General features: G+C 43.0%; 1 protein-coding gene across 6 annotated transcripts in view; it reads right to left on the minus strand.

The window, feature by feature from the left end:
- The window catches only part of dock9b (dedicator of cytokinesis 9b), a 298,109-nt gene that overhangs the window by 186,343 nt on the left and 84,874 nt on the right, over window positions 1-26,892 (minus strand). For all 6 annotated transcript variants that reach the window (XR_005944397.1, XM_041198638.1, XM_041198635.1 and 3 more), the window contains exon 2: window positions 12,668-12,784. Coding sequence is in view for 5 of the 6 variants with exons in the window: in XM_041198638.1 (XP_041054572.1) it covers window positions 12,668-12,784 (117 nt within the window). In the remaining variant the exon portion in view is untranslated. The remainder of the gene's footprint in view (window positions 1-12,667; window positions 12,785-26,892) is intronic.

Consider the following 26,892-nt stretch of genomic DNA (forward strand, 5'->3'; position numbering starts at 1 on the left):
ATCAGGAGTGGAGTGTCGGCCTAAAATTTGTGCTCGAGTTTCTAGAGGACTCGAACCCAGAATCTTTTCACCCAGAGGCAAGAGTGCTACCTACTGAGTCGTGGCCGACACCTAAATCACATGCTGGGATTGTAACAGGGATTATATAACTGGATTATTTTAACTCCAATGACAAGAAGCAACCTCAGAATGGATCCATTTTGAAACCAACTGTGGGCATAGACAACAATCGAACTGATGCCAAAATCTTATCGGCTGCGATCTTAAAAGAATGTGATTCCATGTACTCTTGTTTACACGCCAGACCCATTACCATCTAACCAAAGCATTCCAAGTTTCAGCATCCATTTAATTAAATCAGAAATGCCAAATTGTTGAATGTTGGACAGGGTGTGCAACATTAATTAGGAGCTTCTCAAACACTCCTCAGGGTTCACAGCTAAAGCACATGGGCCTCTAGGGAGATACAAAACCCAGCTTTTTGTCTCGGTGAAGCTTTGCTAGCTGAGTTCCAACCACTGCAATAGTTGAGGTCCCTTTAAACGCCAGCAGCCCTCGGACTAGGAAGAGAATAGGTCGAGGCAGGATAAACCACACCTCCCCCCCTCCCTATCTCGGTAACCTCTTCCAGTTCTGTAGCCCTCCACGAACCCTGCGTCCCTCCAATTCTGACCTCTCCAGCATCCCCAACGTTCATTGGCTTCTGTGTCCTCAGCTGCCTGGATTCTAAGTTTTGGAACTCCCTCCCTAAGCTCCTCCACCTTTCCGGCTCCCTCTTTTCAAGTGGCTCCTTAAAACCTACCTCCATGCCCAAGCTTTTATCTGCCTCTCTTGATACCTCATGTAGCTCGTTGTCAAATTTTGTCTGCTAATGCTTTCGCCAAGTGCTGCAGGATGCTCTACAAAGTGAAACGTGCTGTATAAGTAACTGAGCAATGGAATTCCAGTCAGACGTAGCAACATCTGGATTTGGACAATTCTAATTTGCTCCCATTGTTCCGCCAACTCTCATGCTTGGTATTTCTTTCAAGATCCAAACTAAACTTCACTTGGAAACGGACCAAAGTCAGGGATGCCAAGTGTTGGATCTGCATTTGTATTTTCAAACACTCGGATAACTCAATCAATGCCAACTTGGCGTAGGCGTCACCTCCTGTTGGAGAGTTAACCAGCTGGATGACCGAGCCACACAGAATGAATTTAAAACACATTTTGCCTTATTTCAACTACCACCAAATTTACATTGACTGAGCGCAATTTGCTTTTCCTTATAACTTTTAACAACATTTTCAGGAAAGCATTTCCACCTTCAAGAAGGTGTTTTTTTTTAAAAGAGAGCTCTCAGATACACAGTTATCTGATTAAAAGTCAAATGTACTTGTTATCCTTCTGAAAACAGACAGGGGGAAACCTGTAGACAGAACACTCACAGCAAACCACAGCCTCAAATCACTTGTCTGTTATTTCACTCATTGCACTGGATTAGAGGTAACACCACAAATACACCAGGATTCCTCCAGCACGTGACAGTTGGGGGAGAGAGAAATAGAGAGAGAGAGAGAAATAGAAATATAGTGAGAGAGTGAGTGAGAGATAGATAGATAGACAGACAGATATAGAAAGTAAGAGAGATAAAGAGAAAAAGATCAAGATAAAGAGAGCAAGAGAAAGGGAGAGAAAGTAAAGAATGGGGAGAGAGAAAAAAAGAGAAAAATGAGAGAGAAGGGGGGAGCAAAAGGAGAGACTACACAAACTCTTCAGGACAAAGGTTGCCTTTTTTAACCAAAGATTTTCTGCATTTGGAGGATTAATACTGGCTTAAAATATCAGAACTCGAAATTCATTGAAAACCGCTATTCATCCATCAACAGACTTAATTTTCAGCACAGAGCGCTATCCTACTGTCACCCCTCTACCGTCAATATTGGGGAAAGTGGGACATTCAAGAACATAGAAACATCAAAACATGAATGAAACCTTCACATCTGCGAAAGCTTACTGTCCCAGGAAACTTCAATCAGTCTGAAGCTCAAACCTGTTGGTCTTGTTACAGTTCCAGTTATACAGCAATCAGTGTCAAACCCAGACCTTTACACTCAAATCCCAGAGCCAGGCTCAGTCTTCTCCGTGCTGTTACACTGGAAATCTTACATGAATCTAAAACCGCTTCACAGCAATATAAAACTCACCCCCCTCCAGCCCGTGTTGGCTCTTCTGGAAAGCTATCCACTCAGTCCCAACTCCCTTGCTCTTTCCCCATAGCCCTCAAAATCTTCTCCCTCTCAACTAGTTATCCAATACCCCGTTAAAAATTAGTATTGGATCTGCTTCCACCACCCTTTCAGACAGTGTGTTCCAGATCACAACAATTAGCCGTGTTAAAAAAAAAATTCTCCTCATGGCCAGCATGTGCTTCATTTTCTTTATGTGCAGCACTAAGCGTGCAGGTCCTTAAATTTTTTTTTCTTGAAACAGCCACTTGGCACAGTACATAAAGCGGCTGACTCCTGACTGCACATTCTGCTTGGGAGCCTTCCAGATACTGGATTGCCACACAGCTTAGAGGGAGCATATCTCTCCTCTGGTCCTTCTGCCAACGACCCTAAATCTGTGACCTCTGGCAGTTGCTTTCTATGTTCTCTATCAAAACCTTTATTAAAATTCCCCTTAAACTCCTTCTGCTCCTGAGGAGAAAATCCCAGCTTCTCCAGTCTCTCCGCATTAACTGAAGTCCCTCACCGCTCCCCTGTACCATTCTGGTAAAGAATTTATTGTTCAGCCATCTGACTGAAAGGTGGAGCAGGCTGAATGACCGACTCCTGCTTCTATTCCTTCAGATCTTAAATCTCCTCCACACCCTGAGGCCTTGACATCCTTCCTAAATTGTGGTGCCCAAAATTGATCACAATCCTCCAGCTGAGAGGTATAAAGGTATTAGTACAATTTCCTTGCTTTTGTACTCTCCGCCTCTATTTATAATTTGCACACAGACGCATGCACACACCCGAACCCACCATGCACTAACACAGACATGCGCCCACACCCACCCATGTACGTGTATACACACACACACACACCCATGCACAAGTCCGCTCACATGCACCCACACCCGAGCACACACATGCACTCACCCAAACACACACACACACGATGCACACATGCACGTGTGTGCACCCGCATCCACAGACAGGTACACCTGTGCACGCAAGAGCACCCACGCACACACCCACATGCACAATCTCCTGTTCCTGCAGCCCCTTTAAAATTATACCATTTTGTTTAAATTGCCTCTCCTCATCCTCTCTTGCAAAGTGTGTCACGTCACACAATTAAAAAGAAACTGCAAATATTTGGAAGATTGAAGTAAATTTATGGATGTGTCAGTTAACAAAGAGTCAGTGATCGTCCCTAAATTTTTTTTAAACTCAGGAGTCTGGCTACAATTGATGGAAGCAGAGTTTTCATCCTTTGTAAAATGGGGGAAATTCTGCAGACACATTTCTTGAATTTAGACAGACACAGTAAATATGAGTTAAAAATAGCTGTATTTTTAACAAGGGGCCTTTGTCTCGGTATTAAGGGAGTGGCTATTACAAATAAAAGCCTACAAAACTCTTTCATCCACAATCCTTGAAGATTATCAGACCATAAAAAACACACTGTAAAATGAGCACTTTAATCCCTTGTGGACTGATTTTACCATTATTCACATCAGCAGTAACTCGCCTCTTCTCTCAGCCTCACTCGGCGGGGAGCCCTCTCGCCTCACAGTTGAAACAAGGTTGTGAGTTCAAGTCCCACTCGAGATTCTAAAGCACAAAATCCAGGCTGACACTCCCTGTTCAACACTGAGGGAGTGTTGCACTGTTGGAGGTGCCATCTTTTGGTTGTTAAACCAGTGCCCCAGCTGCCCTCTTATATGGGCATAAAATATCCCACAGGCAATATTTCGAAGAGGTGCAGGGGAGTTCTCCCCAGTGTCCGGGCCAATATTTATCCCGCAATGAGCATCGCAAAAAAAACAGATTATCTGGTCATGATCACACTGCTGCTTGTGGGAGCTTGCTGTGCAGAAAGTGACTGCTGGAGTTCCTACATTATAACAGTGACTCTACACTTTAAAAGAACTTCATTGCCTGTAAAGCATTTTGGGACATCCCGAAGTTGTGAAAGGTGTTAAAATAAATGCAAATATTTTTTACAGTAGCACACATATTAACAAAGGTGTTTTTTTAGCCTGAGTGTAATGTATTACAATACAGTATTTCAAACCAGACAAAAAATGTGGACATTCTATAGAAGTTTCTATAGCAGGAGGGGACCATTCAGCTTATCATGACAATCCCATTTGTAGCGACTGAAAATGAATCCCTCTGCCCTGCTGTCTCCCATTATTCTGTAGCCTCCCCTGCTTCTAATCTTCATCTCTTCTTGCATTGTAAGATGCAGTGATCTCTGCCTCAACTCTTTTCACATTCCGCTGACCAGTCCATGTCTTCCTCACCATCTCCCCAACCCTAACACCTCAAGGTCATGCTCCTACGCACAAGTCCAAATTCTCTCGCTCAAAACTGGGCCCAGCACTTCCCACTATGAGACAGTAGTTGCAACCTTTCATCCAACAAAACAATCTTTAATTGCATGTCATCATAAGGCCTTTAGCATCATTTCTGACAGGGTTATGCAGTATTTACAAAAACAGGCCCAACTGGTCCAGGCTGGTGCTTATGCTCCATACAGGCTTGCTCCCCACCACCTTCATCTCACCCTATCAACATATTCTTCTATTCCTTTCTCCTTCATGTGTTTATCCAGTTTCCCCTTAAATGAATCTATACTATTCACCTCAACCATTCCCTGTGGTAACAAGTTCCACGTTCTCACCACTCTCTGGGTAAAACAACTCATTGCATGAAATACAATTTCTTATCTCTGCATTGGTTCTTTTGGCAATTATCTTAAATCTGTGTTCTCTGGTCACAATGACTATTAACAGTGGAAACCGTATCTCCTTATTTACTTTCTCAAAACCCCATGTACCATATAAACTCGTGTACCAGACGCACCCTCCCACCAGGATCTCGTCCAAGGCCACGGAGTGTTATGAATCCCTTCATTGTCGACATTTTCGAGCGCATCACCTCCGAGGCCTCACACCCTCATTCAATACAACAAGCACCACACCACCTCGGCCAGGGAGATCCAGAGCGCTGTCCGGCTCATGCTACCCAGGGGAACTGGCCAAACACACCTTTATCGAAGGCACCAAAGCAGTCACCAAATACACCAACTCCGTTTAGGTCGATCATTCCAAATGTTATAAACTCGTGTACAGGGTGAAGTTTTTGACACCACTGTTTGAGATAAAAAATAGGGGGTCAACTTATACAAGAGTAATATTTTTGAGCCAACGAAATCCATGCATGTTCTTGGATATGACAAGAGCAAAACTACACTCAATCGCCATATTCAACTCTAAACTATAAAAGTATAAAATACTGACATGGGCCCTAACTCTCTACGTAGTATTTGCGTTGTTTTGCACCAAGGCCAGCAGAGCATGCGTGACCCCATCAGCACCATTGGAGCAGCCTCTCCCACTGCCCGAGACACTCCCACTCACCCTTTTCCTGCCCGACTCTCCCCATCACACAAAGGGTGGTCGAGGTTTGGAACTCCCTTCCACAAACTGTTGGAGGAGGGGTGCGGCAGGTGAATTCACTCTTGAAAGCCTCCAAGAAGCCCGTGAAAAATCAATGATGGGAACAACAAGTGAGAGAAAAGCCAGCCCCTGTACGCAGGAGTGACAAAACAAGGAGGGCGCGGGGCGCGAGTCCCATGGAGCACGTGGTGATGTCACAGTGATGGCAGCCGCCCCGAACTCAAGCCTGAGCCCTGGAGGAGGAAAGCAACATGGCCGTGAAGACTAAGAGCACGTGTGACTAAAGCACCCACATCACAGTCCATGTCAGCCAAGTATCTCAAAGCTGTCAACCCCATCACTTCCAAGCTGTTCATCTGTAACACTCGCAGTTCAGTCTTTTACCCGCTGACCTCGTTTGTCCATTTACTTACCCCTCGGTTATATCTTCTAAGTGTTTTTGCCCTTAGATTTATCATTGGGCCATAGTTATGTTGCTGCTCAAGGTGTATTTGCATCTACAGGTATAATAAAATTGTAAAGCAGTTTCTATTTTTCAATCAATTTAAATCTGTGCCGTCCACGTAGTCTCCAGAGTGAAGTGGGAGCAAGAATCCCTCCTGCAGAATGCCTCGCCACACTTTGCTCAGCTTCAACCGGACACCTTTGTACTGTAACTGATGTCAGAAGCGCCTTGTGCTGACTCTACAGTGTGAATGCAGCCTACGTTTGGGAAAATGTTGAAGAGCAAATAGCTCTTGGCTCCTGATACAACATGGCACTGAGAAAGAGGTGGCTAACAGGATATATGACTGAACTCTGAAGGCAGGAGTGCGCTAAGATGCTTTTACTTGTGACACGAGCTCAGTTCTTGACCGGGAACAGTAGCAGAATGATCACCTTACTCAGCTAGTATCCAGAGGCCTGAAGTAATAACCAGGAGACAGGAATTCCCTTCCCACAAGGGCACTTAAACACAGAAAATTAAATAACCTGGATTGCTGTTAAAAAAATAATCGGATGCACTAATGATCTTCAGGTAAAGAAACTATCCTCACCTGGTCTGGTCTATACGTAACTCCAGACACAATGTGGTTGACTCTTAACTGCCGCCTGAACTGGCCTAGCAAGGCACTCGGCTGCATTCAACAAGGCAGCTCACCCACCAGCGTCTCGATGGACATTTGGGATGGACAACAGGATATCTAAGTAGGTGATCTTAAATTATTTACACCTGAGCTGTGCGGAGGATTAGCGTGTATATAGTATTGATGGCTCAAGAACTCATGTCAGGGAAGTAAAGGAACAGGAGGCGGCTATTTGGACTCTCAAACATGTTCCAGCATTTAGTGAGATCATGGCTTATTTGTGACCCATACAACCTCCTTCGCCTTAATATCTCTAAATCCCTTAATATCTTTGGATAACACAAATCTATCATTCTCAAATGTGAAATTTCCAATTGGCCAGGGGTCAAAATAATTGTTTTTTTGAGAGGGCTCTTTTTGAGATTTTTTGCAAGGCCTACTTTTTGATATTTGGAGCCTCCCTTTTTTTCCCCCCCATTCTCGTTAACTCCTTTATTAGATGGTGCAGTCACTTAGGAACATTATCTTCTGTAATTGTGTTGAATTTCTTTCAGGATTTTCTTCTTTGGCTAAATAAGTACAAAAAAAATCAAAATGGACAGATTCTAATATATAGCAGCTCACCCAATACCTAGCAAGGGATTAATCAGATCAAAATAGTATGCTAGCCATCTGTCAATGCTATAATGCACTTAGGAGGAGTATGCCATTCAGCCCTGCACGCCTGCTCCATCATTTGATAAGATCATGGGTGACCTGGTTATGGTCTTCATACCACGTTCTTGTCTGTGCCCCACACCCTTCGACTCCTTCGTCGATCAAAAATCTGTCTAACTCAGCCTTGAATACATTCAATGATCCAGAAAAACTAATGACCCACTGAGACTCACCAAGTTAGACACAACTACAAGGGCAGCAAAAGCCTTCACATCTCTCCCAAGCAAATTGAACAAACAAGATCAGGATAAAGAAGAGAATATTCAGCAGTCTCGAGCCCTCTAACAAACAGCGGTCCTCGAGCCAAACCGGGTACAGCTTTATCTTTTTGGCATATGTGCTCCCTCTGAATTAGATGGGAAGTTTAACTTTACAGGTTTCTATTGTAACACCAACAATTCTACAGTGAAATGAGAAATCCTGGCAGGATACTGCAGCTCCTTGATGTGAAGGAAGGATACGGGACTTTGTCCTTGAACCTCTCGAAGCTGTTCCAACTCCCAGGTGAAAATTCAACATTTCTGGGACACTTGTAAACATAGCACTTGGACAATTTCCTCTCAGGTCTCCTTACAAAAGCAAATGCTCATCTGGCAAAGGGAAATTACTTCTCCTAGTTTAGCAAGAATATGCTGAACATTTGTCGGTAACGAGCCACTGGATTATATGACAAGACTTGCATTTCTGTAGCGCCTTTCATTGCTGGACTTGCATGGGAGAGATAAGACCGCTTTTGCTGCCTTTGTTGTAATTATGTCCAATTTTGTGTGTCTTCTCTCAGAGGGTCGTTAGTCTTTGGAATTCTCTCCCCCCTCAAGAGAGCATTGGAGTCTGGGTCACTGAATATATTCAAGGTGAAGTTAGACAGATTTTTGATCGACAAGGGATAGGGCAGGAGGAAAGTGGAGTTAAGGCCATGGTGAGATCAGCCATGATCTTAATGAATGGTGCAGCAGACTTGGGGGGCCAAATGGCCTACTCCTGCTTCTATTTTTCATGTTTTTTATGAGCATAATGTTAACAATTATGACTCCACTTTTTAAAAAGTGAAGAATCAATGCTCTCACTTCCTCAGGACACCCCAAAGCTCTCCACCTCTAGTGACTCACTCCTGAATTGTAGTTACTGTTGGGTTAGTAGCCTGTTCCTATGTTCCTTAAGAAATGCTTTTGAAGTGCAGTCACTGCTGCACACGACAAGTTCCCACAAACAGCAATGTGATAACCAGATAATGTGTTTCTGTGATGTTGATTGAGGGGTACATATCAGTGATAATTCCACTGCTCTCTTTCAAATAGTGCCATTGGATTAACTTACATCCACAAGACGACAAATGGGATTCGAATTAACGTCTCATCCAAAAGACGGCTCCTCTGACAGCGCAGCACTGCCAAAGTCCTGCACTAGAGTGTCAGCTGAGATTTTTGTGCTCAAGTCCTGGAGTGGGACTTAAACCCACAATAACGTCGAAGCTTTTGTCTTGCATTCATCAGGACACTTCACAAGAATACCAATATATGTAGCTTCAAGTATAATGAGAGCCATTCACTGACTCATTCCTCAGGGCAATGCCTTGATAAATCAGGGTCAAGCTGCCTGGTTTAAATTTCAAACAATGCTTGGGAGTTAACTGTCAGTCAACATCATCTGGTGCATTGTCCATGTTAATGCCTGTACCAATCAGAGTCCACTTTCCAACCAATCAGCACTCTCTCCTCAAACAGTATAAATTGTTGTTTTTCCCTTATATTGGTATTCTTGTGAAGAGTCCTGATGAGTGCAAGATGAAAAGCTTTGACATATCTCTGTTTTTCAGCAATAATCCCATGATCTTCTGACTGAGGCAAGAGAGAGTGCTACCCACTGAGCCAAAGACGACAGCAGGTTCCCAACTAACTTGGGGGGGGGGGAGGAGGGGGGATGAGGGTTAGATAATCTTGTTTTTTTTGTGATGTGGGTTGAGGGATAAATATTGGCTACAACGCCAAGGAGAATGTGCCTGCTCTTCTTCAAAATGGTGCCATGAGCTCTAGCAAGAGGGGAGACAGGTTAACTCCGTCAGAATAACTTTCTCACTAAAGAGGCGATAAATGCTCACAACCAACTTGTAGTTGAGACCCACACAAGTAGGTGCATTTGACAGGAGTTGAGATTTCGCTAGAAAACATTTGCAACAAGGGGGCTTAGCACATTCAGCACAGTCTCCTCCAAAGTGCCTTTTTCCTGAATGCCTATATTAAAAGTATGTAAACACATGGGGATAGAAGCCAGCAACAAAATTATCTTGTCGCTTCTCCAAGTCTTTGTCATAAACAAGCTTCAATTGCCTCACGATTTCAAGAAAACAAATCATGAAATTAAAACCCATTTTTAAATCGTGTCATGTTGGTTCTTGCAAATATCCTTTTATATTGAAACACTTCTGGTCGGCCTCCCACCTTCAACCTTCTCTGAACTTGAGGCCATCCAAAACTCTGCTGCCTGTGTCCACACTCGCACCAAGTCGCGTTCACTCATCTCCCCAGTGCTCACTGACCCACAGAGGGTTCCAATTAAGTAACACCTAGATTTTAAAATTCTCATCCTTGCTTTCAAGTCCCTCTCTATCTCTGCAATCTCCTCCGGGCCTACAACCTTCTGAGATCTCTGCGCTCAGCTAATTCTGGCCTCTCGAGCATCCTTGATTTTAAATCACCCCACCATTGGCAGCCACGTACCTTCAGCTGCCAAGGCCCCGGAATTTGGAATTCCCTTTCTAAACCTCTCCGCCTCCGTCTCCTCCTTTAAGATGCTCCTCAAAACCTACCTCTTTGAACAAGCTTTGGGTCGCCTGCGCTAAGATCGATCACCTTATGTGGCTCAGTGTCAAGTTTTACTTACAGTGCTCCTGGAGAGCTCCTTGGGGCGTTCCATGAATGGCTCTTTATAAATACACATTGCTGTTGTTGTTTTTTAAATTTCTACAATACCAGATGCAGAGAACAGGTGGGCAAGGGGAAAATCTACTCATGACATATAAACCTCCAAACCACAAGTGCCCCATCCATCAGGGATTTGAAACAGAGAACAAAGTAAACTGGTATCACCGAGCAATGTTTGTGGCTTTATGGATGACCTTCGACCCAGGCCCCAGCTCGATGGAAGTTTCAACATTCCACCACATTTCCACCAACCGGAGGAAAGAGACACATGACTGGAAACTAGGAGGAGGAAGAGCTCCCATGTGCAGCCTAATTGTTTGATTTGGTCCTGAGAACTTGGCAACATCAACCAGCACTACGTTCTCCTTTGATTAAATCAGCTTTGCAAACGTTTTACTGTCCAAAAAGGAAACAGTCGTTTGGTGGCGCAGAATTTGAGTATTGCCGCAAAAAAGAGACATGTTGAAGCTTTTCCCTCTTGCACTCATCAGGACGCTTCGCAAGAATAACCAATAAAAAGGGAAAACAACAATTTACACTGTATGTGGATAGAGTGTTGAACAGTTGGCAAGTGGCATTGCCATGGAGAATGCACCAATGTTGGTGACTGACAGTTAACTGCCGAGTATTGTTTGAAATTTAAACCAGGCAGCTTGACCCCAACTGATCAAGGCATTGCCCTGTGGAATGAGTCAGCGAATGGCTGTCACTTATTTTGTTTAGCTGAAACAAGTGCAATGTATGTACATGTTCTCTCCGTCTGCAAAGAACGGGCCCTATGTATTAATATATGTAGCTTCTAGTACACGCAAATGCGCCACACTGCAACATCTCTTTTATCAGCAATAATAAGGAAATAATGAAATTGATAAAGATACTACAATTAAGGGAGATGATGGCATAGTGGTAATGTCACGGGACTGGTAATCCTGATGCTCAGGCTAATGCCCTGGCAGCTGGTGGCATTTGAATTCAGTTAATAAATTAGGAATATAAAGCTAGTCTCAGTAATGGTCGCAAGAACCCATCTGGTTCATTAAAGTATTTGAGGGAAGGAAATCTGCCATCCTCACCCAGTCTGGCCTACATGCGACTCCAGACCCACAGCAATATGGTTGACTCTTAACTGCCCCCTGAAATGGCCTAGCAAGCCACTCAGTTCAAGGGCAATTAGGGATGGGCAACAGATGCTGGCCTTGCCAGCAACACCCTCATCCCGTGAAAGAATAAAGAAAAAAAAACAATCAAAAGCTGCGGCCCTGAATCACCGTTCAGGTAGGGTTGGTGTATGTTACAGCTGTGCTGTTTGGTCTTGCCACTAATAACAAACCATGTACAGGTTATCATATATCAATGGCAATTCAGGATGAAGGCTTGTGGTCGTGCACTGTGTCTTGTGGTTCCCAATCACATTTTTAAACTCAAATGCTACAGCTTCATCAAATGCATTTCTCAGATCACACCATGCGCTGCGGACTGATCCACAGTCCGTTCAATATGCAGGCTGCACTGCAGTATTGTTTGAAATACTGATGTGGTGCCCTGGATGCTGATGTGCAACATACACGTGAATATATGGTTCCTAAATCACATTGGAAGAATATAACACAAAACTTTTTAAATATCAATTGTTGTTTAATAGACTTCAGTGTTTGGTTAGAGCAAGGAAGTTATCTTTATTACAATCAGGTCACAAGTGGTTCCTGAACAAAGACACAGCTGGAGGCCCTTCGACTCTTCAAACATGTTCTATCATTCAATCATATCATGGCTGATCTGCATCTCAACTCCATTTACTCCCCTTGGCTTTGTAACCCTTAATAACCTTACTGAATAACAATCTATCAATCTCAGTTTTGAAATTTTCAACTGACCTCCAGCCTCAACAGCTTTTTGGGGGAGAGAGTTCCAGATTTCCACTCCCCTTTGTGTGAGGAAGTGCTTCCTGACATCACCCCTGAACAGCCTGGTTCTCATTTTAAGATTCTGTCCCCTTGTTCTGGACTTCCCCAACACCAGAGGAACGACTTTCTCTCTATCTAACCAATCAAATCCTTTAATCATCTCAAACACCTCAATCAGATCACCCACTAATTTTCTACAGTCAAGACAGTATGAGGCTGGTATATGTAAACTGTGCCCTCCTAATTTAATCCTTTTAGCACCAGTATCAGTCTGGCCAATATATCCTTCTTGAGGTCCAGTGTACAGAACTGAACATGCTGTTCTATTCAAACAAAAATGAAAAAGCACTTGAAACATTATTACTCTAAAATTATAGTTAACAAGTCAATGTTCACCTGGAAATCTTCATTCGGAAAAAGCAGCATGTCCCGCAAAGGATCGCTGATAATTTGTGCTTTCTTCTGTAAAAAGACATTCTCGTAGTCTATTGGTTCGATGTCCTTTGGTTTAGCCTATAAATAAATCACAAAGGAAATTTGAGGCCAAAAGGTTTTACCATTCTCACATTGCAAAAGTGTTGAGTACTTAATATTCAAATGGCTCTTTTAAATTATTGGTCAACACTTCTAAGGAGCCACAATACTTCATGGGGCACTGGCGACAGAACAAATATTGAGGATTACATCACCAATAACCTGACCACATCGTTGCTAACACTGACCCAGCCAAAATTACCATCCTAAACATGGCAGCTGCACATTCCTGCTGACCTCTCGCCCGTTCTAATGATACTGACGGTGCAGGATACCAGCAACAGGAGTGAGCGTATTTGCCTGCTAGACTGACTCACATAATCCTATACTTTTATTTTTTAAAATGGAGCAGAAGAGATCACCAGCTAATTTTGGGGATTAAACCCCCAATCATTAAAACATTTCCCAACAAGTTACATTTATAAAGCACTTTCAACATAATGAAATGCCCCGCGGCAACTTCAGGGACATGGAAGCCAAATGAAAATTACATTCAGAAGAGAAACTTCTTCTTATTTATTCGCTCACAAGGTGTGGGCATCACAGGCTATGCCAGCATTTATCGCCCAAGCCTAATTGCCGATGAGAAGGTGGCGGTGAGCTGCCTTCTTGAACCGCTGCAGTCCTAGTGTTGTAGGAACACCCACTACACAGTGCTGTTAGGGAGGGAGCTCTGGGATTAATATAGAGCTTTCTAGACCACAGGGTGTCTCAAAGTGCTTTCCAGCCACTGAAGCGTGTTTTGAAGTATAGTCACAGCTGTAATGTAGGAAACCCAGCAGCCAACTTGTGCACAGCAAGCTCCCACAAACAGAAATGTGATCCTGACCAGATCTGTTTGAAAGGTGCTGATTGGGGTATAAGTGTTGGTTAGATCCCAGTGATAATCCCTCAGCGAATCTTCTTTTATATCCACCTGAGGGGTCCTTGGTCTAACGTCTCATCCAAATGACAGCACCTCTGGCAGTGCAGCACTCCATCAGTACTGCACTGGAGAGTCAGCCTCGATTTTTGTGCTCAACCTGCGGACTGGGATTTGAACCCGGAGCTTTGTGACTAGGTGAGAGTGTTACTCACTGAGCCACAGCTGAGACAAGTCTAAGAGAGTTCAATAATTGTGTTAATTTTGAACCAAGCAAATCGGGCAATTTTATTGTACTGGAAAAAACAATAACCCCAGTCTTCTTTTTTCAAAATTAAGGTTCTAAAACAGTCTCTTAAAAGCATTTTTAAAAATTCTTTCATGGAATGTGGACAATCACTGGCAAGGTCAGCATTTGTTGCGTATCCCTAACCTCCCTTGAGAAGGTGGTGATGAGCTGCGGTGCAGGATTGGATTAAATTTTCTCCCAATCACCGTCTAAAGGTCATTTTCTAATAATATACCTCTTTGCAATGATCTGATGCTGATTTCCATTCATTCAGTCACACATTGGCATCTGTTAAGGCGGATTTAAGGGGAATGGAGATGATCTGTTTGGGCAGAAAAATTAACGAATGTTGAAATACTGGGGAGAGCAAATGAACAAAGAAATTTGCGGAACTTAATTAGGAACAGATAAGCAGTCTGGGTGCAGTAAATCTGAAGAGAAAGCAGACTTGTAAGAGTCGTTCCAGAGGGAAGATTTCAAGGAGGAAGAGAAAGAAAGAGATCATCAAAGCTGGGTGATGTGAAAACTGAAGGACGCTTTTCGGAACATAGGAGCAGAAGGCCATTCAGCCCGTCGAGCCTGCTCCTCCATTCAATTAGATCATGGCTAATTATCTACTGCAACACCAATTTCTCATGCTATCCCCTTTTCCCTTGATGTCATTAGTATCCAGAAATCTGTCAATTTCTGTCTTAAACGTGCTCAATGATTGAGCTTCCACAGCCCCCTGGGGTAGAGAATTCCAAAGATTCACCACCCTCTGAGTGAAGAAATTCCACCTCATCTCAGTCCTAGATGGCCTGCCTCTTGTTCTTAGAGACAGTGTCTCCTGGGTCTAGACCCCCACCCCAGCCAGGGGAAACATCATATCCACATCTACCCTGTCACACCGCGTAATAATTTTCGAAGTTTCAATGAGGTCACCTCTCATTCTTCTAAACTCTAGAGAATACAGGCGCAGTATCAACTCATTAGACAATCCAGCCATTCCAGGGATTAGTCTGGGGAACCTCCGTTGCACTCCCTCTATGGCAAGTATATCCTTCCTTAGGAGACCAGAAATGTACACAATACTCCAGGTGCGGTCTCAGCAAAGCTCTGTACAATAGCAGCAAGACATCATCCCCCCCTGTACCCAAATCCCTTCACAAGGACGACCAACATACCACTTGCCTTCCTAATTACTTGCTGCACCTGCATGTTAGCTTTCAGTGACTCACGGACAAGGACATCCAGGTTCCTTTGGACATCAACAAATCTCCCACCATTTAAGGAATATTCTGCATTCCTGTTTTTCCTATCAAAATGGATAACTTCACATTTATTCACATTATATTCCATCTACCATGTTCTGGGCAAATGAAACGGCCGGCACAAGGTACAGAGATAGGGAAAGATGACTATGGCTTGCCTTCAAGCAGAACACACATGATGATGCTGCTGCTGCTGCTGAAGGCAGACTTACACACTGAGAGCTGCTAAAGCAGTAAAAACACACAGACACAGACCCACACACAGACCCATACACACAAACTATTATCTGGACGAAAGCACCATTCTGTAATTTGTTATGAGGCAAAAAAAAAAATTGATCTTCCATTTTGTCAGAATGCAGCTAACTTAGCACTCTGAATGTGCATCTTCCAGTATTGCACAGCTACAGTCAGACTACACGGCTTGACCCAGTAAAACTGAAACAGTAATCTTATACAAACTAGCGCTAGGGTTTTCTGCTTGTGCAAGGAGCCAGCAATTTCCTGCCCAACCTCTTCAATAGTGAGCACAGGGGCAATAAACCCTGGCCTGATGCTTCATAAGAGGAACATGCAAATAGGATAAGACCATTCAGCCCCTCTAGGCTCCTCTGCCATTCAATGAGATCATGGCTGATCTGTGACCAAACTCCACATTCCCAGTTTCGCCCCTTATCTCTCCTTGGTTTCGATAATATTTTTGTCAACCAATCTCAGATTTAAAATAAAAACAGAAAGTGCTGGAAAAACTCAGCCACTCTGGCAGCATCTGCGGAGAGAAACAGAAATAACGTTTTGAGTCCAATATGAATTATTCAGTTCTTCTTCCGAAGAAGAGATGCATTGGGCTCGAAACATTAACTCTCTCTCTCTCTCCACAGATGCTGCCAGACCAGCTGAGTTTTTCCAGCACTTTCAGTTTTTATTTCATATTTCCATCAACTGCAGTTATTTTGCTTTTATTTCAGGTCTGAAATTGACTGGCCCAACATCCACTGCCAATTGTGGAGGAGAATCCCAAACTTCTACCACAACTTTGTGCATAGAAGCATTTCCCAATTCAAATCCCGAAAGGTGCTGCTTTAAATTTTAGGCACTCACTTGGTGTAAGATCCAGCTTCCCTTCATCTAACCAATCAGTTCCCTTTTAAACTTTAATCAAATCACCCCTCAATGGCCTATTTCAGCTCAGCAGCAGAGATCAAAATGGTTAAAAGAACTGTTTACAAATAAATGTGAAGCGGATACAGAATGCTGTTGACTCCAAAATGTCATATGGTACAATCTTCATCATGGACAATAGATGGGTGTGGGTCTGTTCATACTTGGCTGCTCCATTTCCTCTTTCTGCCTCAGGGACTTCCATCAACACAATGTGGCTGAGCTAATATCGAGCTCAAAACCAGAACTAAAAGCAACCTGAATTACAACAGCACAAAGCAAGTCAGAATTTCACGTTTTACAAATTATTCTGTTCTTGGGTCTGGCCATTGTCCTGGGCAAGGAGAACAACTGTCTCTCACAAAACCATCAAAGTGAGTTTAGCAGTAATCGGATTTAAAACTCTTCTGAAATGTGAATACTTGTGCGTTACTGTTAAAAAAAAATATAGTCAAGAGAGAACGTTTCAGATGTTTCAAAGAGTCAACTAGAGGAAGTATATTTAAATGTGGCAAAGCCGTTATAAAATAAAGAGGTGTTTTTGTTTTTTTGTTCATTGACAGGATGTGGGCTTCACTGGCTGGGCCAGCATTTATTGCCCATCCCTAACTGCCCTTGAGAAGGTGGTGCTGAGTCGCCTTCTTAAACTGCTGCAGTCCATGTAGGTATACCGTCAGTGCTGTTAGGGAGGGAGTTCCAGGGTTTCAACCTGGCGACAGTGAAATTAAACTAAACAAACAAAAACTAAATTAAACAAACTAAAACTTGTTCTCTGCAGAATCACTAAGTGCACACGATGCTTTTGAATGGTGTATCTTTCATGAACTAATACTTTGGGCAATTTTGCACAACATGTTTTCAGTAAAACATGGAATGCGGAGGGGGCAGAGTTCAGCATTCAATGACATGAGTCTTCTTCCAAATCTCAGCTTTCAGGAGTTATGGATTTTTGTAGAGCAGGTTTATGGGACTGTGGTTTGTGCAATTTCATTAACGAGTCATCAATTACGGAAGAAAAAAATACATATTCTCCCATTTTTCATCAAGAGGAATTTTGCCTGGAATTGTAGTTTCTGATCTAACAGACAGAACTGAAGTGTTTACAGAAGTCATGGCCAATCAATGACTGAAATAAATCAAATTATGAATCAAGTGTTCAAACATAATTATCAAAGGCATCATTTCTGACACGCTAATATAAAATATCCACACACACATGCTCTCGCATAAAGTTCCACCATGCTTTCTGGTGTATGTAAGAATATGAACGCAGAAGAATATATTCAGAATGACTAAAAGCATGGTCCAATAACTAGCTTTAAGAGAAGTCTTAAACTACAAAATAGAAACTTGCCTTTATATAGTGCCTTTAACAATAGGAAAAACTTGTATTTATATATTATTTTCTAATGTTAAATCACTTGTTTCCTACATTTACATCAGTGACTACGCTCCAGAAGTACTGGGTTGTAAAGTGCTTTAAGATGTTCAGTGGTTGTGAAAGGCGCTACATAAATACAAGTCTGCTTCCTTTAGCACCTTCAATGTAATACAACATCTCAAGGTGCTTCATTATAAAGGAAAATTTGACACCGAGCCGCATGAGACGATATTAGGGCAGATGACTGAAAACTTAGTCAAAGAGGTAGGTTTTGAGAAGCCTTTTAAAGGAAAAGAGAGAGGTAGAGAGGGGGAGAGGATCCATGACTTGGAGTTCTGGCAGCTGAAGAGGCAACTACTCTCGGAGAAGCAGTTGAAATCCGGGTTGCGCAAGTGGCTGAAATTAGAGGGGCACAGCAATCTCGGGTGGTTTTAATATCGTAAAATACCCCAGGACACTCCACAGAAACATTCTCAAACAATATTACCACCGAGGAAAATCAATGTTAGGGCAGGTGACCAAAGGCTTGGTCAAAGAGGCAGGTTTTCAGGCGCATCTTAAGGGAGGAGACTGCAGTTCAGAGATTCAGGCAGGGAATTCTAAAGTATGGGCTAGGCTGAAGATACGGTCACCAATGGCGGAGTGATAAAAATCGGGGGATGCTTCAGAGGTCAGAACTGAAGGAAAGCAGAGACTTCAGAGGGTTTGGTGGTGGTGGTGGTGGTGGGGATGGGGGGGCGGGGGGGGGGGGGGGGGGGGGGGGGGTTGGTAAGGGCGGCTGGAGGTTACAGAGATAGAGAGAGGCAAGGGCACTGACTGACTTGAAAATAAGGATGAGAATTTTAAAATCAAAACATTCCTTGAGCGGGAGCTAATGTAGGTCAGCGAGCACAGGAGTTATGGGCGAATGGAACTTGATGTGAATTAGGACATGGGGTTTAGATGACCTCAAGTTTACAGAGGGTAGAATGTGGGAGACCAACCAGGAGTGTGTGAGAATAGTCAAGCGTAGAAGTGATGAAGGCAAGGATGAGCATTACAGGAGGAGAGACATTCAACATTATGAAGGCGGAAGCAAGCCGTTTTGATGAGAGAGAAAGTATGTGGTTGGAAGCTCAGCTCGTGGAAGAAAGCGGTCTTTGTGACGAACAGGATGTGTGGTCAGAAGTTCAACTTGGGTCAAAGCAGACACCTCGGCTGCTGACAACCTGGTTAAACCTCAAGCTTTGTTCTTCACTAGGTTTGGATATTGTGGATCATCTGACCATGGACCTTGGATAAGCAACCTGACTAGACAGAGAGTCCAAGCCTCTACACTGAGGAGACCAAAAGCAGACTGGGTGACCGCTTTGCGGAACACCATCGCTCAGTCCACAAGCATGACCCAGACTTTCATGTCACTTGCTATTTCAACACCCCACCCTGCTCTCATGCCCACATGTCCATCCTTGGCCTGCTGCATTGTTCCAGTGAAGCTCAACGCAAACTGGAGGAACAGCACCTCATCTTCCGACTAGGCACTTTACAGCCTTCCGGACTGAATATTGAGTTCAACAACTTCAGAGACAATGAACTCTCTCCTCTATCCTCACCCTTTTTTTAATCCATTTAAAAATTTTTATTCATTTTTGTTTTATTTATTCATTATATATATATATATATCTTTCATATATTTTTATTCATTTTTTAAATTATTTTTCCCCAGCCCCCACTCCAATCTGATTCACCCCCCACCACCCTAACAACCACAGGTCCATCTGTCGCTTGTTTCTATGTTTTGCTTTCAGAGCGCTGACCCTTGTCCAACTATTAACACATTCTGCTTTCTTACCTTTACGCCACTATCAGCACCTTCTTTACTCTTTAACACTACCATTAGCACTCCCTTTGTCTTGTGCCCATGACATCTTTGTCAATCTCGCCTGAGCTCCCACCTATCCCTGACCTTCTATTTTGTTCCACCTGCTCTACTCCCTCTTAAACAGTATAAAATCCATCACATTTCTACTTCTCTTTAGCTCTGAAGAAGAGTCATACGAACTCAGAACGTTAACTCTTTCTCTCTCTCCACAGATGCTACCAGACCTGCTGAAATTTTCCAGCATTTTCTGTTTTTACTAGAGAAAGTAGAGGGGTTGATGTAGAGAGGCAGAGCTAGTTGTCATCGGTGTCAATAAGGAATCAGATTCCATGTCTACAGCTGTCATCACCAAGAGGCAGCCTGTACATGAGGAAGAGGAGAGGGGGTGCAATGGATCCTTGAGGGATTCCCAAGATGGCGGTGCAGGGTTGGAAAGGGAAGCCATTGATAGAGATGCTTTGGTTGCTACCAGATAGTTTTGAGTGGAACTAAGCTCGGACAGTCCCACGGGAACAAACTGAAAGAGGAAACAGCTGTGTTAGAGGTTGCAGATACAGAAGCACAAGTGGGTAGAAATCAAACCATCAAACTCAGCCAAATTAAAAAACATTTTAAATGGGGCAAAATGACAGAGCACCAGGAAGTGGCGGAAATGAAGCAGGTAATAATTTGCATTCATGTAGCACCTTTCACTCCTTAGGATGTCCCAAAGGAATTCCAGGCCAATGAGTTATTTCTGAAATGTAGTCAGTGTGAGGTTAAGGAGATGAGTGAACAAGCGATTTGCTTAGTGCTGTCGATTGACAGACACACGATACCCCATTCTGAAGAACATTCCTACTCTTCTTCAAGTAGTACCATAGGGATCTCACATATCTAACTCAGCATTCAGCCACGGCCACGATTCAATGTTTTATCTGAAAGACTGCACCTCGAGCAATGCAGTACAGCGTCAAAGTGTCAGCTTAGATTATGTCCTTGAGTAGGGTTTAAACCCATCACCTTCTAACTCAGGCCAGCAGTAAGGCACAGCGAGCAGGTTTAAGTTTCCCACTTTGGTAAATTTCCAAGCTTAGCCACATCTCCATGGTCGGATTACAGACAGGGGAAATTACAGTGCATAAGGGAGCTCTAAGGTTTCCTTGACACAGTCAAAAAGGTCTGCCAGTGAGAATGAATGCAGAACGTAAGAAAGGTGCAAAGAAAGCATTTAAAATCTACTGAAGAGTACTTTTAGAACAGCATTTGTACAACATACTGCAGAAGGCAATTATGCACAAATATGGATTGGACACAATAACAATTCTTAGATTCGGTATTAAACAAAAAAGGAGTTGAAAATAAGTGTGACCATACAGGGGAATGAATCACGTAGGCAATTACTCTCAACTTCCTCATTCAAAAAGGAAGGAACTAAATTCCTCAAAAAAGATGAAAAGAGTTACCAAATTTGGTTAAAATCTCGAGAAGACTTGACGTTAAACGGTCATTGTTCAGTGGGTTCATTCAACAGAGGGAGCGGGTGAAAGGGAGGAGATGAAGAAATCTAACTGAAGTGATTAGATGGGAGGCAGGCTCTTTGTTCATGCAGCAAGTTAACGAACATCCGATTTTAACCAGCTCCTTAATGGAACTGCAACGTAGAGACAGACTGCCTACTCCCCGAGTAATAGGAAAGACAACAAGAAGTTAGCATTTATATAGCACCTTTAACACAGTAAAGCATCACAAGGTGCTTCACATGAACATTATCAAACAAAACCTGACATCGAGCCACGTAAGGAAATATTAAGACAGTGAAGGGATAAGTTTTAAAGAGCAGCCTCAATAAGGGGAGGAGAAAAGCAATTCCAGAGTCAAGGGCCCAGGCAGCTGAAGGCATGGCTGCCAAGAGTAGGGCAATGGAAACTGGGCCAGAATTGGAGGAGCACAGGAATTTCAGAGAGTTGCAAGCCTGGAGGTGATTACAGAGATAGGGAAGTGGTGAGACCAGGGTGAGATTCGAAAGCAGCGATAAGAATTTTATCATTGAAACGTTGTTTGACTGCGAGTCATTGCAGATTAGTGAGCACAGGGGGTGATGGGTGAATGGGACTTAGAGTGAGTTAGAATTAGGAATAATAAGTAAGTAGAACAAAAACAGATCAAGACACCTTAAGGAGTCCCCCCACCCCATTCCCCACAGGGCCATCTGTTACTTGTTCCATGTTGTTCTTTCACACAATGCTACCCTTGTTCTGTTGTTATCGCATTCTGCTTTCTCACCTTAAATGTCACCATCAACACCTTTTTTAGTCCTTACCACTGCCATTAACACTTCCTTTGTTCTTTAGTTCGTGACATCTTTATCAACCTCTCCTTTGTTCCCAGCTATCACTGGCCTTCTATTCAACTCCTCCTGCCGCCACCCCCCCCCCCAACCTGTATAAATTTAATCAAATTTCCATTTTTCTTCAGAGCTCTGAAGAAGGGTCATATGGATTCGAAACGTTAACTCTGTTTCTCTCTCCACAGATGCTGCCAGACCTGCCGAGTTTTTCCAGCACTTTCCGTTTGTGAACAAGAAAAACACACTATTTTGGAATGGCAACTTTTGTTTGGGGAGTGGGAAGGGGGAGAGAATGTTGGGAACTGGGAGTAGGGGTGCTGATGTGGTAAATATGGAAATGCAAGAAACATATACAGAAAGACATTAAAAAATTAATCTGCATTACATTACTGTCTGGCCCAGTAAACACCAGCACCAATGGAATGCCGACAGCTGCCGAAGACTTAGTGCAAGAAGTGGAGAACTGTAAAATGACTGTACGTGGTGAGGCTTAAATACAGATATCTACACCATACACTATTCAGTATACAAGCACCGTGCCAAAAGCCCATCATAGCAAAATAAATAAAACCTCTGTAGTGAATTCATTCATCTGAATGAACCCATTTTTGGAGCAGTATAATGGAGGGTAAATAGTGCAAAGTCCAAAGAAGCTAGTTGGAGCTAAAAAATTCACATTCTAGAAGACTGATGTCCTTTATGCGACTACCTTTGCACTATAAACCCACCGTGGTTATTTCTAGCAGAAATAGCCTTTCACAGTGGCAAGCAGACTTGCTCACTTAAAGGTTCTGCCTATGGAGCCTTTGTGAGACCGGACATCAATTATACAAGGTGCAGCAGTCTATATTTGCATGTCTGCATCAGACTGGAATGACAGAGTCTCTTTCTGCTGAAGAAATCAATCATTATCTCCCACTAGATGTTTGTCAGTTCAAATCCCACTCCAGAGACTTGAGCACAAAACCGAGGCTGACTCTCCCAATGCTATGCTTACAGAGTGCTGCACTGTCGGAGGCACCATCTTTCGTACACTGCATAATCTTCTACATCAGGCTGATGGAGCAGATGCCACCCCCCCACCACACACACCCACCACCACCACCACCACCACAACCACTCCGGTTTAATGTGTCATCCAACTGTGGGAGATGGTCAGGCACAACATGCCTGGGATGAGGAGCCACTGACAGTGGAATGGAAGCAGCAGAGGACAGGAGGGGAGACCCACCGGACAGACCCTAAAGCACGAGAATTGAAGCACATTCAGAGTGGAAACAAGTGAACACAAAAGTAGTGCTCACAAGGTGACAGATTGATGCAGAGGATTTAGTTTCCCACTATCTAATCCTTTAGTCATCTTAAACACCTCAAAAAGATCATTGCATAATCTATTATGCTCAAGGACATAGACAACCCAACCTCATAATTTAAATCATAATGCAACTCATCAGTTTTACTCAACATTGGCTGAAGGATAAATATTGGCCTTAACACCAGGGAGAATTGATTGTGGGATCTTGCTGTGCGCAAATTGACTGCCACGTTTCCTACATTACAACACTCCCTGGGGCCTACACTTCCAAAGTACTTATTTGGCTCAGAAGTGCTTTGGGATGTCGGGAAGGAGGTTTTGGGAGGTTGTGAAAAATGCTACACATTCCTGTATTAATTTCAATCCATAACTAGGCAGCATTACCCACGTACAAAAAACACAAACTTTTTTTTTAAATAATTGGTTAGAGATGTGAATACTGACTCTAAGCTTCTTGATTCCAATTTTTTTTTTAAAAAATCTCATTTGGTAAAATTTCTCTCAGACGGCGAGAGAGGAAATCAGGTGAGAGTATAGATGTTTTCAGTGAACAACTTATACATGTTTCGAGAAGGTTTCCAGTGCCTGTTGTCTGAAAATATGGGATAATTGAACAAACACCATAATTAACCCAACCAGCACCAATTATCAATGTCCACAATCTTTCAGCAAAAATACTAAGGTGTTTGAAAAAATTAAGGTGCGTATTTATTTCGAATCAGTTTGTCATCATCCTAGTGACAATGTAAGGTTGTAAGATATTCAGAGATCGAGTCAAACTAAAAATGAACCAAAAGTAACATTTTTAACTGTTAATTTAAAATAAGTACTCTAAAAGGAGCATTGAGTTCACCTATATAAAACTGCGCTGACAACAGTTCATGTGCTTTATAATGGGTGTATAACCTGAGTTTTGTTGCTAGTTACGTTCTGGAGAAAACACCTCTGACAATCTCCATTCGCTGATCCCTCGCTCCTCCAGAACCTCATATGTCAATCTCCAAAGGTGGCTGGAAGGGTGAACTCTTTGATAAAATGGTGTTGAGGACAGTGCTGTAACCTGGAGGATTTGAAACTCCGCCACGCTACATTTTGGTTTCACCTGTCCACTCGTGCCTGCACTGTCAAGGTTGCTGTATATTTACAAACCCAGTTTAGAGATGTTTACGTCTCAGCCAATCACAATTTCTGCGGACCTTGGGCACTAGAAGTGAATCTTGACTGACGATGCGTTCCTGCCCCCAACTCTGGACCCAGTTGTGAAAGGTGGCGTTGGTAAACCTGCCTGTACGGACACAAAGCTCTGCATGCCTTTGTACAGACGTCACAGGATTGTCACAAATTTCTCCACGGCATCCACTCACTTTAGAAATAACCAAATTACGCGCACGATATCAAATTTAAAATTATGTCAGCTGTTCGTTCAGGATTTCAGTTCTCTGCTTTTCTGTGCTATGGTGTCCAAGGCCCAACATTTGGTCAGTGGTAGACCCTGCCTGGGATGAAGCCATTGAGAGTGGTAGCATTCTCCCCCAAGTCAGAAGGCCATGGCTTCAAATTCCAACTTCACTGCCAGTATTGAAAGGGAGCTGCACTGTCGAGGGGGTGTCACCTTACAGATGAGACATTAAAGCGAGGTAACAACCGCTCTTTCACGTGGGCATTAAAGACCCTACGGCCACTATATAGAAGATGAGCAGGGGAGTTGCCCAAAGAGTCCGAGCCCAGTATTTATCCCATAACCATCATCCCTCAGGTATGATTATCTGAGCATTATCACATTACAGTTTGTGGGAGTTTGATGTGTGCAAACTGGCTCCTGCATTTCCTACACTTTATGGGTGGTAAAGTGCTTTGGGGTGTACTGAGGTCAGGAAAGGCACTACAGAAAGTCAAAAAGGAGGAAGGGCTACAAGGTTATGCTGATGGGGGTGAAATGAAGTATGTGTGGGAGGAGGCTCGTGTGGAGCCTAAATACCAGCATCGGCCAGCTGGGTCAAATGGTCTGCTTCGGAGCTGTAAATTCTGTGCAAGACTTTTTTTGGGGGGAAGTTACAATTGATGCTTAGGGAAAATTACCTTGCGCGATTTAAAGTACAAGATACTCTACTGCATACGGTGAACTCAATTCAAATTCTCTGACCATTCCAATTTTTCTTTGCTCTCCAAACACCTCATCAGGAGTAGACACCAATTGCATCAAGTCAGGCTTGGACATGATGACGTGAGGTAAGCAAAGAATCCAGGTGCAAAACGCTGATTGACCAAACTTGCACTGCTCAAGAGGGAGAGTGAGTTGGCCTCTGTTTCTAATCTCAGAAAGACAAACACCTGGCAGTTTGATCACTGGGGTTACTGGCTCCAGTTGGACCTTGTCGACAAGAACACAAGACCAAAAATCATGTCTTGTCCTGGTAAAAGGTTTCAATTAGCCACAGTTTGTCCTCCTTCACACCTTGAATCTGGAAAATGTTCAGCTGGAGTTCACAAGATTGATATGTGGTTTATACCCTCTTCGGACTTAAAGAGCTGGACCTTTTTAATTTCAGAGAAATGTAGACCTTGGGGAGGTCTGATTGAATTATGTAAAACAACCAGACTGTGTCTCTTAATAACTATTAGTATCAAGATCCTTTAGAAAGCACCAGATGACATGCATGCAAGGTTCTGAAGAGAACTAGGTTAGATATCAGCAGGTGCTTTTTCACACAGAACATCATCTCCTTCTGTTACAAGGCTGGTGTAGCGAGTGTAGATTCTCTGAAGTCGATTAAAATCGAACTTCACATTTCGAGTATGTTGCACAGTATTGGTATCCATCTTACAAAATGTATATAGAGGAATGGGAGAAGGGGCAATAAAGATTTACAGGGATAACACCACAACAGGAAGTTTGTAACTATCAGGAAAGACTGAAACGCTGGGGCTCTTTTCTTTAGAAAAAGGAAGTTTGAGGGGGTAACCTGATAGAGATCTTCAAAATTATGAAGGGTTTTGACAGGGTAGATTCAGAAAAAATTGTTTCCACTTGTGGAGGAGACCAGACCTAAAATCCAAAAATATAAGGTAGTGATAAAAAGAGAAGAGTCAACAAACGCAACAGGGAATTCAGGAGAAACGTCTTTAAACAGAAAGCAGAGAATGTGGAACTCACTAACACAAGGATTTTAAAAAGGAAACTCAATAAACACACAAGGGAGAAAGGAATAATTTGTCTAACTTTCATCAGCATAATTTTCTGTTCCTTTCTCCCTTTACATAACTTGCTTTTTTTCTGAAAGTTGTTTTCAACTCCTCAATGGACAGTGCGTGCTCAGAAAAAGTAAATAAAAAGTTTTTGAGAGTTCACTTTTTCTGAAAAAGCAAGTGAAAAGGTACACAAAAGAAACTGAGATAGAACAGAATTTGTAAAATGCAAATTGAACAATAAATAGAACAGAAAAGGGGAGGAGATGGCATGGGGGCACGAGTACACTGTGCCCGCAGAATCTCGCTTTTGAATGCCTCCCACTGGTTTGCCACTGATTTCCCTTCAGGTAGCTGTAACCAGCCCACTTTCACCAGATCACCTCTCAGCTTCGTAAAATGTGTCTTTCCACAATTAAAAACTTATTCCTGTTCCGCCTGTCCTGTCGG

The sequence above is a fragment of the Carcharodon carcharias genome, chromosome 11 (assembly GCF_017639515.1).
Source record: "Carcharodon carcharias isolate sCarCar2 chromosome 11, sCarCar2.pri, whole genome shotgun sequence".
NCBI classification, from domain to species: Eukaryota; Metazoa; Chordata; class Chondrichthyes; order Lamniformes; family Lamnidae; genus Carcharodon; species Carcharodon carcharias.